The following is a 16,471-nucleotide window of genomic DNA, read 5'->3' on the forward strand; positions in this document are numbered from 1 at the left end:
TGAACTCTAAACTGCTCCCAATCCTCAGGCTTGCTACTTTTTCTGGCAACTTTATATTTGGATCTAATACTATCCTTAATTTCTTTTGTTAGCCATGGTTGGGCCGCTTTTCCTTTTGTGTTTGTGCACCAGAAAGGAATGTATAACTGTTGCAATTCATGCATTCGTTCCTTAAATGTTAACCATTGCCTATCCACCGTCATGCCTTTTAATGAAGCTCCCCAATCTACCATGGCCAACTCACTCCTCATACCTTTGTACTGTAGTTTCCTTTGTTTAGATTTAGGACCCTAGTTTCGGATTGGACTTCCTCACTTTCCATCTTAATGAAGAATTCTATCATGTTATGGTCACTCTTCCCTAAAGGACCCCGCACAAGATTATTATTAACCCCTTCTCATTGCACAATACCCTATCTAGGATAGCTTGTTCCCTAGTTGGCTCCTCAACGTACTGGTCTAAAAAAACATCTCGTACACACTCCAGGAATTCATTATTATTGCTAATTTGGTTTGGCCAGTCTATATGTAGATTAAAGTCACCCATGATTACTGTAGTACCCTTGTTACACACATCTCTAATTTCCTGTTTGATGCCATGCCCCACATTACCACTGCTGTTTGGAGACCTATAGACAACTCCCACCAATGTTCTCCGCCCTCTGGTGCTTCTTAGCTGCACCCAGACTGATTCTACATCTTGATTTTCTGAGCCACTATCCTTTCTCACTATTGCTCTGATTTCATCCTTTACTAACGACGCCACCCCACCTCCTTTTCCTTTTTGCCTGTCCTTCCTAAATATCGAATATCCTTGGATATTCAGCTCCCTGCCTTGGTCACCCTGCAGCCATGTCTCCGTAATCGCAATGATATCATATCCGTTTACATCTAGTTGCGCTGTTAATTCATCTACCTTATTACGAATGCTTCGTGCATTCATATACAATGCCTTTAGATTTGTCCTTTTAACATTTTTAGACATCTTAACATTTTTTGTACTATGGCCCCATTTGTCTTACCACCATTTTCTCTTACCTGGACCCTATTTGTTAGTGCACTCCTTTAAAGGTTTGTACGCTCTGGCCCTTCCTGACACAATCTGGTTATCCTTACCCCAATCACTTTCCTGCACTGCTTCCTTGTCTTTTCGCTTTACCATTATAGATTTCTCTCCACTGGGACCCCCCGCCCCCTTATTTAGTTTAAAGCTCTATCTACCTCCCTAGTTATTTGGAATGCTGAAATGGGGGGGGGGGGGGGGGAAAAGAGAGGGGGGAGTTGTTACCTGCTTAATTCCTACCAACGTCAACAATAAATGCCTTGAATGCTACTAGTTTCAGGAGTAACTTATAAAATTATAATTATAAAGTGGGAAGAGCCACCCTCGAACAGTCGGCTCCCCAGATAGGATGGGGGCAGTGTCGATGTCTCCAAACACAGGCCAACGGTCGCACGTAATTTCCCTGCTGGATAGAGTGATGCTCAGAGCCTGATATCGACTTCACGCCAACATGTTGCAGGAGATTACTCTAAAGCCACTGCAGAATCAAACTCTAAACTATGAGTTTAGAGAAACATATCCTTGAACATCAAGGATCATAATTTGGGCTGGACACAAAGGCAACAACTTGTATTTCTACAGCGCTTTTAACATAGTAAAACATCCCAAGTGCTTCACGGGAGCGATTATCAGACAAAATTTGACACCGAGCCACATAAGGAGATATTAGGACAGGTGGTCAAAGAGGGAGGTCTTAAGGAGCGTCTTAAAGGAGGAGAGAGAGGCGGAGAGGTTTAGGGAGGGAATTCCAGAGCTTAGGGCCGAGGCAGCTAAAAGGCACGGCCACCAATGGTGGAGCGATGGAAATCAGGGATGTGCAAGGGGCCAGAATTGGAGGAGCACAGAGATCTCGGAGGGTTGTAGAGGCTGGAGGAGGTTACAGAGATAGGGAGGGTTGTAGGGGCTGGAGGAGGTTACAGAGATAGGGAGGGTTGTAGGGGGCTGGAGGAGGTTACAGAGATAGGGAGGGGTGTAGGGGCTGGAGGAGGTTACAGAGATAGGGAGGGTTGTAGGGGGCTGGAGGAGGTTACAGAGATAGGGAGGGTTGTAGGGGGCTGGAGGAGGTTACAGAGATAGGGAGGGGTGTAGGGGCTGGAGTAGGTTACAGAGATAGGGAGGGTTGTAGGGGCTGGAGGATGTTACAGAGATAGGGAGGGTTGTAGGGGGCTGGAGGAGGTTACAGAGATAGGGAGGGTTTGTAGGGGCTGGAGGAGGTTACAGAGATAGGGAGGGTTGTAGGGGGCTGAAGGAGGTTACAGAGATAGGGAGGGTTGTAGGGAGCTGGAGGAGGTTACAGAGATAGGGAGGGTTGTAGGGGGCTGGAGGAGGTTAGAGAGACAGGGAGGGTTGTAGGGGGCTGGAGGAGGTTAGAGAGACAGGGAGGGGGGCGAGGGGCATGGAGGGATTTGAAAACAAGGATGAGAGTTTTAAAATCAAGGTGTTGCCGGACTGGGAGCCAATGTAGGTCAACGAGCACAGTGGGGGTGATGGGTGAACGGGACTCGGTGCGAGTTTGGACACGGGAGCGGCAGCGTTGGGACACGGGGGCGGCAGAGCTTTAGATGAGCTGTAGTTTACGGAGGGTGGAAGGTGGGTGGTCGGCCAGGAGAGCGTTGGAATAGTCGAGTCTGGAGGTAACAAAGGCATGGATGAGGGCCTAGGCAGCTAGAGCCCCCCTTTGATAAGGAGAGGCCAAAATGCCGAGAGAGCCGCTCTGATCTCTCGGTCTTCGGCCTCCTCCACTGTTCCAATGAAACTCAACCTAAGCTCGAGGAACAGCAGCTCATCTTTCGATTAAGCACTTTACAACCTTCTGGACTCAACATTGAGTTCAACAATTTCAGACCATAACCTCTGCCCCTATTTTTTCACACGGCAGCTGTTCAGGTTTGTGTCATTCTCATTTACACCTCCTCGAGACCCGTGCAGGTGCAGCAAGCAGCCAGGAAGGCAAATGGTATGTTGGCCTTCATTGCAAGAGGATTTGAGTGCAGGAGCAAGGATGTCTTACTACAGTTATACAGGGCCTTGGTGAGACCACAGCTGGAGTAGTGTGTGCAGTTTTGGTCCCCTTACCTAAGAAAGGAAATACTTGCCATAGAGGGAGTGCAACAAAGGTTCACCAGACTGATTCCTGGGATGGCAGGACTGTCGTATGAGGAGAGATTGGGTCGACTAGGCCTGTATTCACTAGAGTTTAGAAGAATGAGAGGGGATCTCGTGGAAACGTATAAAATTCTGACAGGGCTAGACAGACTGGATGCAGGGAGGATGTTTCCCCTGGCTGGGGGGGGGGGGGTCTAGGACGAGGGGTCACAGTCTCAGGATACGGAGTAGGACATTTAGAACTGAGATGAGGAGAAATGTCTTCACTCAGATGGTGGTGAACCTGTGGAATTCTCTACCACAGAAGGCCGTGGAGGCCAAATCACTGGATATATTTAAGAAGGCGATCGATAGATTTCTAGACACAAAAGGCATCAAGGGGTATGGGGAGAGAGCGGGAATATGGTATTGAGATACAATACAACATGGCTGAATACCTGGCCATGGTAAAAGATAGCAAATTGAGAAAAACCTTGACAAGGTACAGACTTAGTGAGCATAGCCTGGCGATCGAAAAAGGCAGACACAGACAGACCTGGCTGACAAGAGAGGACAGGATATGCTCTCACTGCAGTCAGGGAGTGGTGGAGACAGAGATGCACTTCCTCACAACTTGTGGAAAATAACAGGGCATAAGGGGGAATTTCTACCCAAAATTCACAAAAATATGCCCTGAATTCAAAAATTTGAAGGACGACCAAGAACTGCCATACCTACTAGGGGAAGAGAGAAATTGTGTAACCTTAGCGGCACACTATGTTACAGCTTGCCATAAACAGAGGGACAACCACTAAATCTAAGAATAGAGTATATACAAATTATATGAATGTATGTTTATACACTCAGGGATATATCTGTTTATACACTGTATGGATAGATCTGCGTTTGTGTGCTCAACCATGAATGTTTTTCGATGCTTTGGCAACATAAGATGTACCTTGTCATGCCAATAAAGCAATTTGAATTTGAATTTGATAAGAGCATCAGCCATGATCATATTGAATGGCAGAGCAGGCTTGAAGGGCTGAATGGCCGACTCCTGCTCCTATTTTTCTGTGTTTCTATCTTTTGTCTCTTTACTTGTCCCATTACCATCCCCATTTAAGCTCTCCTGCCTTCCATCCCATCACAGACCCTCCCTTTTATTCTTTCCTCCCCTCTCCCGGCACTTGTTTAAAATCTGTTACATCTCTAACTTTTTCCAGTTCTGACGAAAAGGTCATCGACCTGAAACATTAACCGTGTTTCTCTTGCCGCAGATGCTGCCTGGCCTGCCGAGCGTTTCCAGCATTTTCTGCTTTTAATATCAGAATGAAAATTGTTTTGAGGAGAAATCAGTGGAAAAGGCCGGAACCGGGACCCTTCCTGCTCTGTGTGCGGGGCCAGAATTTCTAATGTACTGTGTATTTATAAGCTCTCGCTGCTCTAAGTTTGTGTGTGTGTCTGTGTGTGTGTTTCGAGATAGAGTCCTTCTGTTTTTGGGTCCGAACCGAATTGGAGTAATTGAGGCCGTGTGTCTGATTTAATTATTAAACGAAAACTTGGCTTTTTTTTGTGGCCATGGAGAGTCTGGTTATTGTAAAACGTGCGAACGGACTCCAGTTCCGGACACGAGATTGTTGCATAAAAACTGGCCGTTCTAAATGGATCTCTGAAAACCAGTAATCAATGATTCAAGGTGAATAAGGGGTTGATACTGAATTAAGTGTAATTAAGATAACTGAGTTATTCAAGTATCAGATAACATGAATACGTTCGTTAGGTAAGAAAACTAAGTACAGGTAGGCTATCCTTTATCCGAAAACCTCGGGACCAGCCGTGTTTCGGTTTTCGGAAAATTTCGGATTTCGGAAGGTGGGTCGGCGGGGGGGGGGGGGTCCGCAGTCGTGGCTTGTCCGTCGCTGCTAGCCTGGAATGCAATGAAGTTCCGCATTTCTACCAACAGGTTGTCGTGCTCGGTCGGAACAGGGGCCGGCACCGCCGCGGGCTCAGAGCTCTCGTTGCTTTCGAGCCTTTGGAAGAGAGTCAGGTGGTTCCACGGGGGGGGGGGGGGGGGGGTCGGCGGGGGGTCGTGCGCACGACTTACGCTGACCCTCTGCACAGCGTAAGTCGTGCGCCACTCTGGTCGTGTCGTGCGCACGACTTACGCTGACCGAAAAAACCTTCGGTTTTTAGAGGGTTTCGGTTTTCGGAAGTTCGGATAAAGGGTAGTCTACCTGTACAAGGCATTTTGAATTAAGCTGGAGAGGTTTAAGGTGGTTCTTCTCATTTGTTTTTGTCCAGTTTTAAGGAAATCACGACAAGTAATTCATACACCCAGCAGGGCAACAGTGCCTCAACTCTAACCAAATAGATTACCGAGCGGTTGCAGCCAGTGTGAAGGCGCTGGAACGACTCCGAGCAGGAGGCAGGGCTAGAGGGCATCAGGTACTGTGAGCTACAGATACTGATCCCAGACCTTCAGAAAGATAGTAACATGGCAGAACGGAGTCACTTTACGAGCCAGATCTGCTCCCAGTGGATCAGTAGGACTGCGGATTGAATTCAGTGTAAGATCATACGAGACAGCGCAAGCCGAAGAACGAGAGACAAGGGCGATGACGGTTCCTGAACCAGGGACTGAGCATCAAGGACCGATGCAGAATGGAACTAGTTTACAGCAGAGGACAGATCCAGTATGGAACTAGTTTATACACCAGGAGACAGATCCAGAATAGAACTAGAGAGAGTTATATTATACTTTATATTATAATTATACCAGAGAGCAGATTAAAGGAGTGGGCAAGGGCGAACACACACATACAATCCAGTTCTTTAAACAGCCCACAGTTATTAAATCTCCGCTCAACCTTCTCTGCTCTAAGGAGAACAATCCCAGCTTCTCCAGGTCACTGAAGTCCCTCATCCCCTGGAACCATTCTGGTCAATCTCCTCTTAACCTTCTCTGCTCCAAGGAGAACAATCCCAGCTTCTCCAGGTCACTGAAGTCCCTCATCCCCTGGTACCATTCTGGTCAATCTCCTTAACCTTCTCTGCTCCAAGGAGAACAACCCCAGCTTCTCCAGTCTATCCACGTAACTGAAGTCCCTCATCCCCTGGTACCATTCTGGTCAATCTCCCCCTTAACCTTCTCTGCTCTAAGGGGAACAACCCCAGCTTCTCCAGTCTATCTATGTCACTGAAGTCCCTCATCCCCTGGAACCATTCTGGTCAATCTCCCCCTTAACCTTCTCTGCTCTAAGGAGAACAACCCCAGCTTCTCCAGTCTCTGCACGTAACTGAAGTCCCTCATCCCCTGGTACCATTCTGGTCAATCTCCCCCTTAACCTTCTCTGCTCTAAGGGGAACAACCCCAGCTTCTCCAGTCTCTCCACGTAACTGAAGTCCCTCATCCCCTGGTACCATTCTCGTAAATCTCCTCCGCATCCTCTCCAAGGCCGTGACACCCTTCCTAAAGCGCGGCAGTGTTGTATATAGGTTTAGCATAACTCCCTTGCTTTTTGTGCTCTATGCCTGTGTCTGTAAGGCCCAGTACCCCGTGTATGTGTTTTTTTTTTTTTAAAACACTAACCTGAGTATCCAGGAGCGGTTTGTCCAACAGGGGTGAAGGGCGTCTGTTGCATGGCCAGCTGGTGTAACTTGGTGAGCTGGGGAGGGGGGAAGAAAGGACGGGACAGTTGGTTAAATAGTCCGGCACGAGCACACAACAGTAACATAACTGCATACAACGAAGCTCTAAACCGTGCAGTGCGTTTACACCTACAGGCCTTTGAATCGCAACAGACTGAAGCTAGCTACCCCGATCCACTTGAAAGTGAAGGGTTTTTCCTCGGGATCAGAGCAAAGGGCGAGTGTTCACCGCAGATCTCTCTCTTCCCCCCCACCCAGGCTCCAGGATCCCACCCCAGTGGCCACTGTCTTCACGTGCAGGACTCGACAGTCCGTGTCAGTGCTTGGAGGCTGTAGAAGGACTCGGAGCCAAGCCTGATCCTTCACGCACGCACGCACTGAGCAGTAGGGGTCGCTGGAGAGTGACCGGTGGTGGGAATCTCGACATCCAGGGGGCTCAGAGGGGCCAATCCCAGCCCCGACTGCCGAGATCAGCAAACCCGTCCGCCCTGAGCATGGCGTCTCAGGGCCACAGCGAACAGCACCTTTTCCCTGGGAACAGCCTCCTTTTCCCAAATCTGCATCACTTTCCCCAGGGAATTCCCGTCGTTTCAAGTGGAACGTGTTTGGCTCAGTTCTGAAGGATTTTCAACCGTTCTCGTCCAGAATTCCCGATCGAAAGGTTTAGTTGAGTTTAGTGCGGTGACAAACCGTTTCCGCGCGCGTTACTCCCGAGCTCTGAAGGGCGGTGCGGACTGCGCAGTTATTCCTATGCTATCGGAGAAGAGCGACAGATTCCCGGATTTACTCTACAATCTCTCTCCCCTCCCACCTCGGGGATTTGCCTCCACACAATGCCAAGGGCCTAGGGTGACGAGACAGGGAAAGGGTGTCATCACCAGTACCACTGGGGTCACAGTTGGCACCAGGCACATGCTATGGAACAGGGCAATCACCAGTCTACCATTGACCGGGGGGGCAGGGCAGCTGCAAGAACGGGAGGGAGGGGCGAACAACGTCACACACACACACATTCACTCACGCGCACACGAGAGCGGGACATTGCCGTGTCAGAGTGTTGGGCCTAAAACCTGCAACCACAGCTGTGGCAAAAGGTGTTTTTTTTTCTAAAAAAAAATATTTAAGACTTTTACAAAAGTTATTAAAAAATAAAAACGAGAACTCACATCGGGATGTGGGATGGCAAACTGTCCCTGAATCGTATACGCCTACAAGATTGAGAAAAAAAAAGGTGCTGTAAATATCGGCACTGAATCTGCTTCCTAGCCACGTTGATTCTCATGCATGCATTTTAAGTAAACCCTGGCGTTATCACCATCTGACGCTTCCGAGCAGAAGCAGCTGGACTTTTAGATTAAGCAAACTTGCGGCAGTGACTTAAAAAGAGGGAAGGAACGAGAATACACTGAAAAGGAGGAATAAAAAAAAAAGACAAGAGATCTCTCGGACTTACCTGGCCACCAGCAAAAATGACCGGGGCAGAGACAGGCTTTGGACGATACGGCACGGTGATACCCTTTGGAGGAGACTGCTTGAAGACAGATAGAAGCGAACAAAATCAGATGGGCAATCATAGGTCAACCAACAAAGCCAGGGTCACCCACAAAGGTGGACACTCGCGCACAACAACATACACACTCCAGTGCAAAACTAGTGCAACATAATTTGAAGGCACTTGTGCAATAGACGAGTGTACTCTTCCCTTTGCAATATCATGTTCATTCTGAGGGCTCACAGACATAAGGAGGACATTCAGCCCTTCGAGCCCGTTACATTAGGAACAGGAGGAGGCCATTCAGCCCTTCGAGCCCGTTACATTAGGAACAGGAGGAGGCCATTCAGCCCTTCGAGCCCGTTACATTAGGAACAGGAGGAGGCCGTTCAGCCCCCCTCGAGCCTGTTACATTAGGAACAGGAGGCCATTCAGCCCCCCTTGAGCCTGTTACATTAGGAACAGGAGGAGGCCATTCAGCCCCCTCGAGCCTGTTACATTAGGAACAGGAGGAGGTCATTCAGCCCCCTCGAGCCTGATACATTAGGAACAGGAGAAGGCCATTCAGCCCCCCTCGAGCCTGTTACATTAGGAACAGGAGGCCATTCAGCCCCCCTCGAGCCTCTTACATTAGGAACAGGAGAAGGCCATTCAGCCCCCCTCGAGCCTGTTACATTAGGAACAGGAGGCCATTCAGCCCCCCTCGAGCCTGTTACATTAGGAACAGGAAGAGGCCATTCAGCCCCTCGAGCCTGTTACATTAGGAACAGGAGGAGGCCATTCAGCCCTTCGAGCCTGTTACCTAGGAACAGGAAGAGGCCATTCAGCCCCTTGAGCCTGTTACATTAGGAACAGGAAGAGGCCATTCAGCCCCTTGAGCCTGTTACATTAGGAACAGGAAGAGGCCATTCAGCCCCTTGAGCCTGTTACATTAGGAACAGGAGGAGGCCATTCAGCCCCTCGAGCCTGTTACATTAGGAACAGGAAGAGGCCATTCAGCCCCTTGAGCCTGTTACATTAGGAACAGGAGGAGGCCATTCAGTCCCCTCGAGCCTGTTACATTAGGAACAGGAAGAGGCCATTCAGCCCCCCTCGAGCCTGTTACATTAGGAACAGGAGGAGGCCATTCAGCCCCTCGAGCCTGTTACATTAGGAACAGGAGGAGGCCATTCAGCCCCTCGAGCCTGTTACATTAGGAACAGGAGGAGGCCATTCAGCCCCTCGAGCCCGTTACATTAGGAACAGGAGGAGGCCATTCAGCCCCCTCGAGCCTGTTACATTAGGAACAGGAGGAGGCCATTCAGCCCCTCGAGCCCATTACATTAGGAACAGGAGGAGGCCATTCAGCCCCTCGAGCCTGTTACATTAGGAACAGGAGGAGGCCGTTCAGCCCCTCGAGCCTGTTACATTAGGAACAGAAGGAGGCCATTCAGCCCCCCTCGAGCCTGTTACATTAGGAAGCCATTCAGCCCCTCGAGCCTGTTACATTAGGAACAGGAAGAGGCCATTCAGCCCCCCTCGAGCCTGTTACATTAGGAACAGGAGGAGGCCATTCAGCCCCCCTCGAGACTGTTACATTAGGAACAGGAGGAGGCCGTTCAACCCCTCGAGACTGTTACATTAGGAACAGGAGGAGGCCATTTAGCCCCCCTCGAGCCTGTTACATTAGGAACAGGAGGAGGCCATTCAGCCCCTCGAGCCTGTTACATTAGAAACAGGAGGAGGCCATTCAGCCCCCCTCGAGCTTTCTCCGCCACTCAATTAGATTAAGACTGATCTGTACCTCATCTCCTTTACTCCGTATCCCTCGATACCCTTACCCAACAAAAATCGATCTCAGTCTCGACAGTCTCACTGTCCCGGCCCCCTGTACACGGGTAAATGTTTCCCCCGGCCCCATTTACAGCGGTGACAAGCCCGTTTTCCCACCCTCTCCTTGTCCTGTTGGAAGGTCCCAACTACGACCCACCCCCGTGATCAGTGTCACCGTCACCATCTGCAAAAGCACAAATCACTTCCAAACCTCTCCATCTACCTCAAGGATCACCACACAGATTTGCTTCGCGCACTCAATGATGGACGGCGGGGTCCCGGCGATGGTGATCGCCCGCTCGGTCGAGTTGGGCAGCATGTCTCCAGCGACCTGGACCTGGGCTCCAGTCGACTGCGGGAAAAACACAACACACACACACACACGTCAAGCCCTGCGGAACAACAACAACTCAAGTCGTCGTCACGGGACAGCACCTGCCCCGAGTTACTCCCCGCCGCAGCGCGGGGCTTTTTACCGTCCTTAAACAAGGCTCGTCGGCTCCTCAAAGGGCTCCAGGGAACGTGCTGGGAACGATCCCCCCATCCCCTATAAATCCTGGCTGCCTCCCTCTTACCATCCCAGCGCTGTCTGGGTGGTTCCTGATCCCCTCTCAGACCTCCTAATGCCGGACGCACAGTAGATGGTAGCAGGCTCATCGATCTGTAGTTTCCTACACACCTTGAACAGGGTGGGGGAAATTCAAAACTAATGAGGGGAAACATTATATCAGCGAGCAATCTGTGGAACAGTTTCCCTAGGGAGACGGTGGAAGCAGAGGGCGTTCTTGGGATACAAGCTATAAGTTAGATTTTTGGACTCTAGGGGGATCGGGCAGAAAAGTAGAGTTGAGGTCGAAGATCAGCCATGATCTTATTGAACGATGCAGCAGGCTCGAGGGGCCGTATGGCCGACTCCGGCTTCTAATTCTCATGCTAAGTAATTGGAGGCATGACGTGCGGCGGGTAGCGTGCTCTGTGAGAATGGGTGACTTTGTACCTACGGTTCCCAAAGCTCTCCACCACTGGGGGGTTTTCCTCGCCTCATGTCTGGGTCTGTTGTCGACTCATTGATAAGAAACTATCGCTCTGATCAGTCAATAACTCCATCGCTGAAACGCGGTCTTTACGGATTTGAGTTCAGGAGTAAAGAAGTCTTACTCCAATTATATAGGGCCTTGGTGAGACCACACCTGGAGTAGTGTGTACAGTTTCGGTCTCCTTACCTATTGAAGGATATACTTGCCATAGAGGGAGTGCAACGAAGGTTCGCGGGATTGATTCCTGGGATGGCGGGACTGTCGTATGAGAAGAGATTGAGTAAACTAGGCCTGTATTCTCTTGAATTCAGAAGAATGAGAGGGGATCTCATTGAAGCATACACAATTATTACAGGGCTTGATAGGGTGGATGCTGGGAGAATGTTTCCCTTGGCTGGGGAGTCTAGAACCAGGGGCCACAGCCTCAGGATAAAGGGTCGGCCATTCAGGACTGAGATGAGGAGAAATTTCTTCACACAGAGGGCGGCGAATCTTTGGAATTCTCTTCTCCAGAGGGCTGTGGAGGCTCCGTCATTGGGTATATTGAAAACAGAAGGCGATAGATTTCTGACTAGTAAGGGCATCAAGGGATATGGCGATAGGGCCGGTGAATGGAGTTGAGGCAGAAGATCGGCCATGATCTCCTTGAATGGCGGAGCAGGCTCAAGGGGCCGAATGGCCGACTCCCGCTCCTATTTCTCATGTTCTTTTCTCGTCCAGCGGTTATTATGCTCCTTACACTCCACCACGCTGTAATCACTGCTCCCGAGTGACTCTGGCTGCAAACTGCTCCACATCTCCCGGTTAATCCAGGGTTCTTTATTCATTCCTGGGAAGTGGGCGTCACTGGCAAGGCCGGCATTTATTGCCCATCCCTAGTCGCCCCTTGAGAAGGTGGTGGTGAGCTGCCTTCTTGAACCGCTGCAGTCCGTGTGGTGAAGGTGCTCCCACAGCGCTGTTAGGGAGGGAGTGCCAGGATTTTGACCCAGCGACGATGAAGGAACGGCCGATATATTTCCAAGTTGGGATGGTGTGTGTGACTTGGAGGGGAACTTGGAGGTGCTTCCCCTGCGCCTGCTGCCCTTGTCCTTCTAGGTAGAGGTCGCGGGTTTGGGGGGTGCTGTCGAAGAAGCCTTGGCGAGTCGCTGCAGTGCATCTTGTAGATGGTACACACTGCAGCCACACTTTAATAGCTTACCCTGATCGTGTGTGGGGGATCCGTGACAAATTGCTCCGTGTAGCAATCCAATACTGCGTCCAGGGTCAGGGTTTAGGGTAACTGCTCCCACAGCTGAGCAAATGCCGCGTTCCGATCCCCGCTCCACCACCGGCGATCGATGGTTAGCCCCCCTCACTCCTCTCCCAGTCATCGATGGTTAGCCCGCCCCGACTCCTCCCCTGGTGATCACCATCTGACATCCTGCGTCAGCTCCCATCTCCCAGTCTAGTCCCCATCCACTCAGGATGCTACAACCCGCAGCCTAGAAAAATAGCGCTTTCCAAACCCACACCAGGGTCGAGGCAGGTCCCCATCGGCCAAGAGAGGTCACAGCCTGCGTCTGTAACCGATCCAACCGGCTTTGTATCTCTCACCTCACGGATCTCCTTGATTTTGCAGCCTCCTTTTCCGATCAGCGACCCGCACTGGCTGGCGGGAATGACGATGCGCAGGGTGACTGGCGGCTGGCTAGAGGCCGTGCTGTTCGCCATCGCACTGTTAATATCCTGAGGACAAACACACACAAGTCAGTTAACCAGGCACTCCCTCCTCAAACCACACACAACAGTCAGCTAACCAGACACTCGGAGCCTCCTCAAACCAGACAACAGTCAGCTAACCAGACACTCGGAGCCTCCTCAAACCACAACAGTCAGATAACCAGACACTCGGAGCCTCCTCAAACCACAACAGTCAACCAGACACTCGGAGCCTCCTCAAACCAGACACTCGGAGCCTCCTCAAACCAGACAACAGTCAGCTAACCAGACACTCGGAGCCTCCTCAAACCACAACAGTCAGATAACCAGACACTCGGAGCCTCCTCAAACCAGACAACAGTCAGATAACCAGACACTCGGAGCCTCCTCAAACCACAACAGTCAACCAGACACTCGGAGCCTCCTCAAACCAGACACTCGGAGCCTCCTCAAACCAGACACAACAGTCAGTTAACCAGACACTCGGAGCCTCCTCAAACCAGACAACAGTCAGCTAACCAGACACTCGGAGCCTCCTCAAACCACAACAGTCAGATAACCAGACACTCGGAGCCTCCTCAAACCAGACAACAGTCAGATAACCAGACACTCGGAGCCTCCTCAAACCACAACAGTCAACCAGACACTCGGAGCCTCCTCAAACCAGACACAACAGTCAGTTAACCAGACACTCGGAGCCTCCTCAAACCAGACACAACAGTCAGTTAACCAGACACTCGGAGTCTCCTCAAACCACACACACTCGGAGTCTCCTCAAACCAGACACTCGGAGCCTCCTCAAACCACACACACTCGGAGTCTCCTCAAACTAGACACTCGGAGCCTCCTCAAACCAGACACAACACAGTCAGTTAACCAGACACTCGGAGTCTCCTCAAAGCAGACACAACACAGTCAGTTAACCAGACACTCGGAGCCTCCTCAAACCACACTCGGAGCCTCCTCAAACTAAACACCGATTCTCCTCAAACCAGACACTCGGAGCCTCCTCAAACCACACACAAGAGTCAGTTAACCAGACACTCGGAGCCTCCTCAAACCACACTTGGAGTCTCCTCAAACTAGACACTCGGGAGCCTCCTCAAACCACACACACTCGGAGCCTCCTCAAACCACACACACCGTGTCTCCTCAAACCAGACACTCGGAGCCTCCTCAAACCAGACACACCGTGTCTTCTCGATCAAACCAGACACAACACAGACTCCGTGAACCAGGCACAACAGTCAGTTAACCAGACACTCGGAGCCTCCTCAAACCACACTTGGAGTCTCCTCAAACTAGACACTCGGGAGCCTCCTCAAACCACACACTCGGAGTCTCCTCAAACCACACACACTCGGAGCCTCCTCAAACCACACACACCGTGTCTCCGCGATCAAACCAGACTCCGTGAACCAGACACGACACAGTCAGTTAACCAAACACTCGGAGCCTCCCTCAAACCGGACGCACCCGGAGCCTCCCTCAAACCGGACGCACCCGGAGCCTCCCCCAACCGGACGCACCCGGAGCCTCCCCGAACCGGACGCACCCGGAGTCTCCTGACCCTGAACACCCGGAGCCTCCCCGAACCGGACGCACCCGGAGCCTCCCCCAACCGGACGCACCCGGAGCCTCCCCGAACCGGACGCACCCGGAGCCTCCCCGAACTGGACGCACCCGGAGTCTCCTGACCCTGAACACCCAGTGAAACGACAGGTCCTAATTAATTCCGAATCCAGTTTTCCCAGCCAGAAACCGCGGCTGCTGTCTGTCGTGGCCCCGGGACAGAGAGCAGTATTCCATACCTCTTCCAGCTTGTGAGTGATCATGGTGAAAGCCTTGAATATGGCGCTGGTGGGGCCAGACAGAGTGACGATTCGCTCAGGGCAGTTTCCTTCGGAGATATTAATTCGAGCTCCACTCTGCAAAGGGAAAGCAGGTTAAAAAGGTGCCTTCATACGTGAACAGAGGTAGATAACATAGAAGATAGGAGCAGGAGTAGGCCATTCGGCCCCTCGAGCCTGCTCCGCCATTCAATGCGATCATCCAATGGCTGATCATCCAAATTCAGTACCCTGGCCCTGCCTTCTCCCCATATCCCTTGATCCCTTTAGCCTTAAGAAATATATCCAACTCCTTCTTGAATATATTTAATGAATTGGCCTCAACTGCCTTCTGTGGTAGAGGATTCCACAGGTTCACCACTCTCTGGGTGAAGAAATTCCTCCTAATCTCAGTCCTAAATGGCTTACCCCTTATCCTTAGACTGTGACCCCTGGTTCTGGACTCCCCCGCCATCGGGAACATCCTTCCTGCATCTAGTCTGTCTAGTCCTGTCAGAATTTTATAAGTTTCAATGAGATCCCCTCTCATTCTTCTAAACTCCAGCGAGTATAAGCCCAATCGACCCAATCTCTCCTCATACGTCATTCCTGCCATCCCAGGTATCAGTCTGGTGAATCTTCGCTGAACTCCTTCCATGGCAAGCACGGTGGTATAGTGGTTAGCACTGTTGCCTCACAGCGCCAGGGACCCGGGTTCGAATCCGGCCTCGGGTGACTGTCTGTGTGGAGTTTGCACATTCTCCCCGTGTTTGCGTGGGTTTCCTCCGGGTGCTCCGGTTTCCTCCCACAGTCCAAAGATGTGCGGGTTAGGTTGATTGGCTATGATAAATTGACCTTTAGTGTTAGGGGGATTAAATACATGGGGTTACGGGGATAGGGTGGGATATGTGTTGGTGTAGGGATTACGGGGAGCGGGTGGGATATGTGTCGGTGCAGGCTCGATGGGCCGAAATGGCCTCTATCTGCACTGTGGGGTTTCTGTGATTCTGTGATAAGGCGACCAAAACTGCACACAATACTCAAGGTGTGGTCTCACCAAGGCCCTGTACAACTGCAGCAAGACATCCTTGTTCCTGTACTCAAACCCTCTCGCTACGAAGGCCAACATACCATTTGCCAACGTTGGTGAAGATGTGCTTACCTCTTCGCGCATCTTCTTGACGGTCTCTCCTTTCTAGGGAGGAGAGAGAATTTGGTTACATGCAGATAGTGACACCATCTAAAAGCCAGTAAAATAAAACGGAAATAACTGACCAACCTTCCCAATAATGCTTCCCACTTCCTGTAACAAGAACAGAAAACAGGAGGTCAGCGATCCAGCAGAAACCTTTATTTTTTTTTTTAAATAGACTTCAAACTCACCCACTGCAACAATAACAGAGTGAAATCAGACAGCCAGATGCACAACACGCCACGCAGGCCAGAGCTGTGTCTCAGTGGGTAGCACACTCGCCTCGGAGTCAGAAGGTTGTGGGTTCAAGTCCCACTCCGGGGACTCGAGCACATAAAGCTCGGCCGACAACTCCCAGTGCAGTGCTGAGGGAGCGCTGCACTGCCGGAGGTGCTGTCTTTCGGATGAGACGTTAAACCGAGGCACCGTCTGCTCTCTCAGGCGGACGTTATCCCCGGTGGCCTGGCCAATATCTCTCCCTCAACCAACATAACAAAAAAAATAAGAGATTATCTGGTCATTTTCACATTGCTGTTTGTGGGAGAACATAAGAAATAGGAGCAGGAATAGGCCACTTGGCCTGCTCTGCCATTCAATAAGATCGTGGCTGATC

General features: G+C 50.9%; 1 protein-coding gene across 8 annotated transcripts in view; it reads right to left on the bottom strand.

Moving 5' to 3' along the window:
• The window catches only part of LOC147097227 (poly(rC)-binding protein 2-like), a 42,609-nt gene that overhangs the window by 16,638 nt on the left and 9,500 nt on the right, over positions 1-16,471 (bottom strand). For 2 of the 8 annotated variants that reach the window (XM_085973115.1, XM_085973114.1), the window contains 8 exons: positions 15,946-15,969; positions 15,829-15,861; positions 14,649-14,765; positions 12,733-12,864; positions 10,314-10,454; positions 8,252-8,329; positions 7,965-8,006; positions 6,740-6,815 (listed from right to left, as the gene is read on the bottom strand). In XM_085973115.1, coding sequence (XP_085829241.1) covers positions 6,740-6,815; positions 7,965-8,006; positions 8,252-8,329; positions 10,314-10,454; positions 12,733-12,864; positions 14,649-14,765; positions 15,829-15,861; positions 15,946-15,969 — 643 coding nt within the window. The remainder of the gene's footprint in view (positions 1-6,739; positions 6,816-7,964; positions 8,007-8,251; positions 8,330-10,313; positions 10,455-12,732; positions 12,865-14,648; positions 14,766-15,828; positions 15,862-15,945; positions 15,970-16,471) is intronic. The other 6 variants (XM_085973117.1, XM_085973116.1, XM_085973121.1 and 3 more) reach the window with 6 other exon arrangements.

Source organism: Somniosus microcephalus, chromosome 33 (genome assembly GCF_052327205.1).
Source record: "Somniosus microcephalus isolate GS21.2 chromosome 33, FLI_Smic_1.0, whole genome shotgun sequence".
NCBI classification, from domain to species: Eukaryota; Metazoa; Chordata; class Chondrichthyes; order Squaliformes; family Somniosidae; genus Somniosus; species Somniosus microcephalus.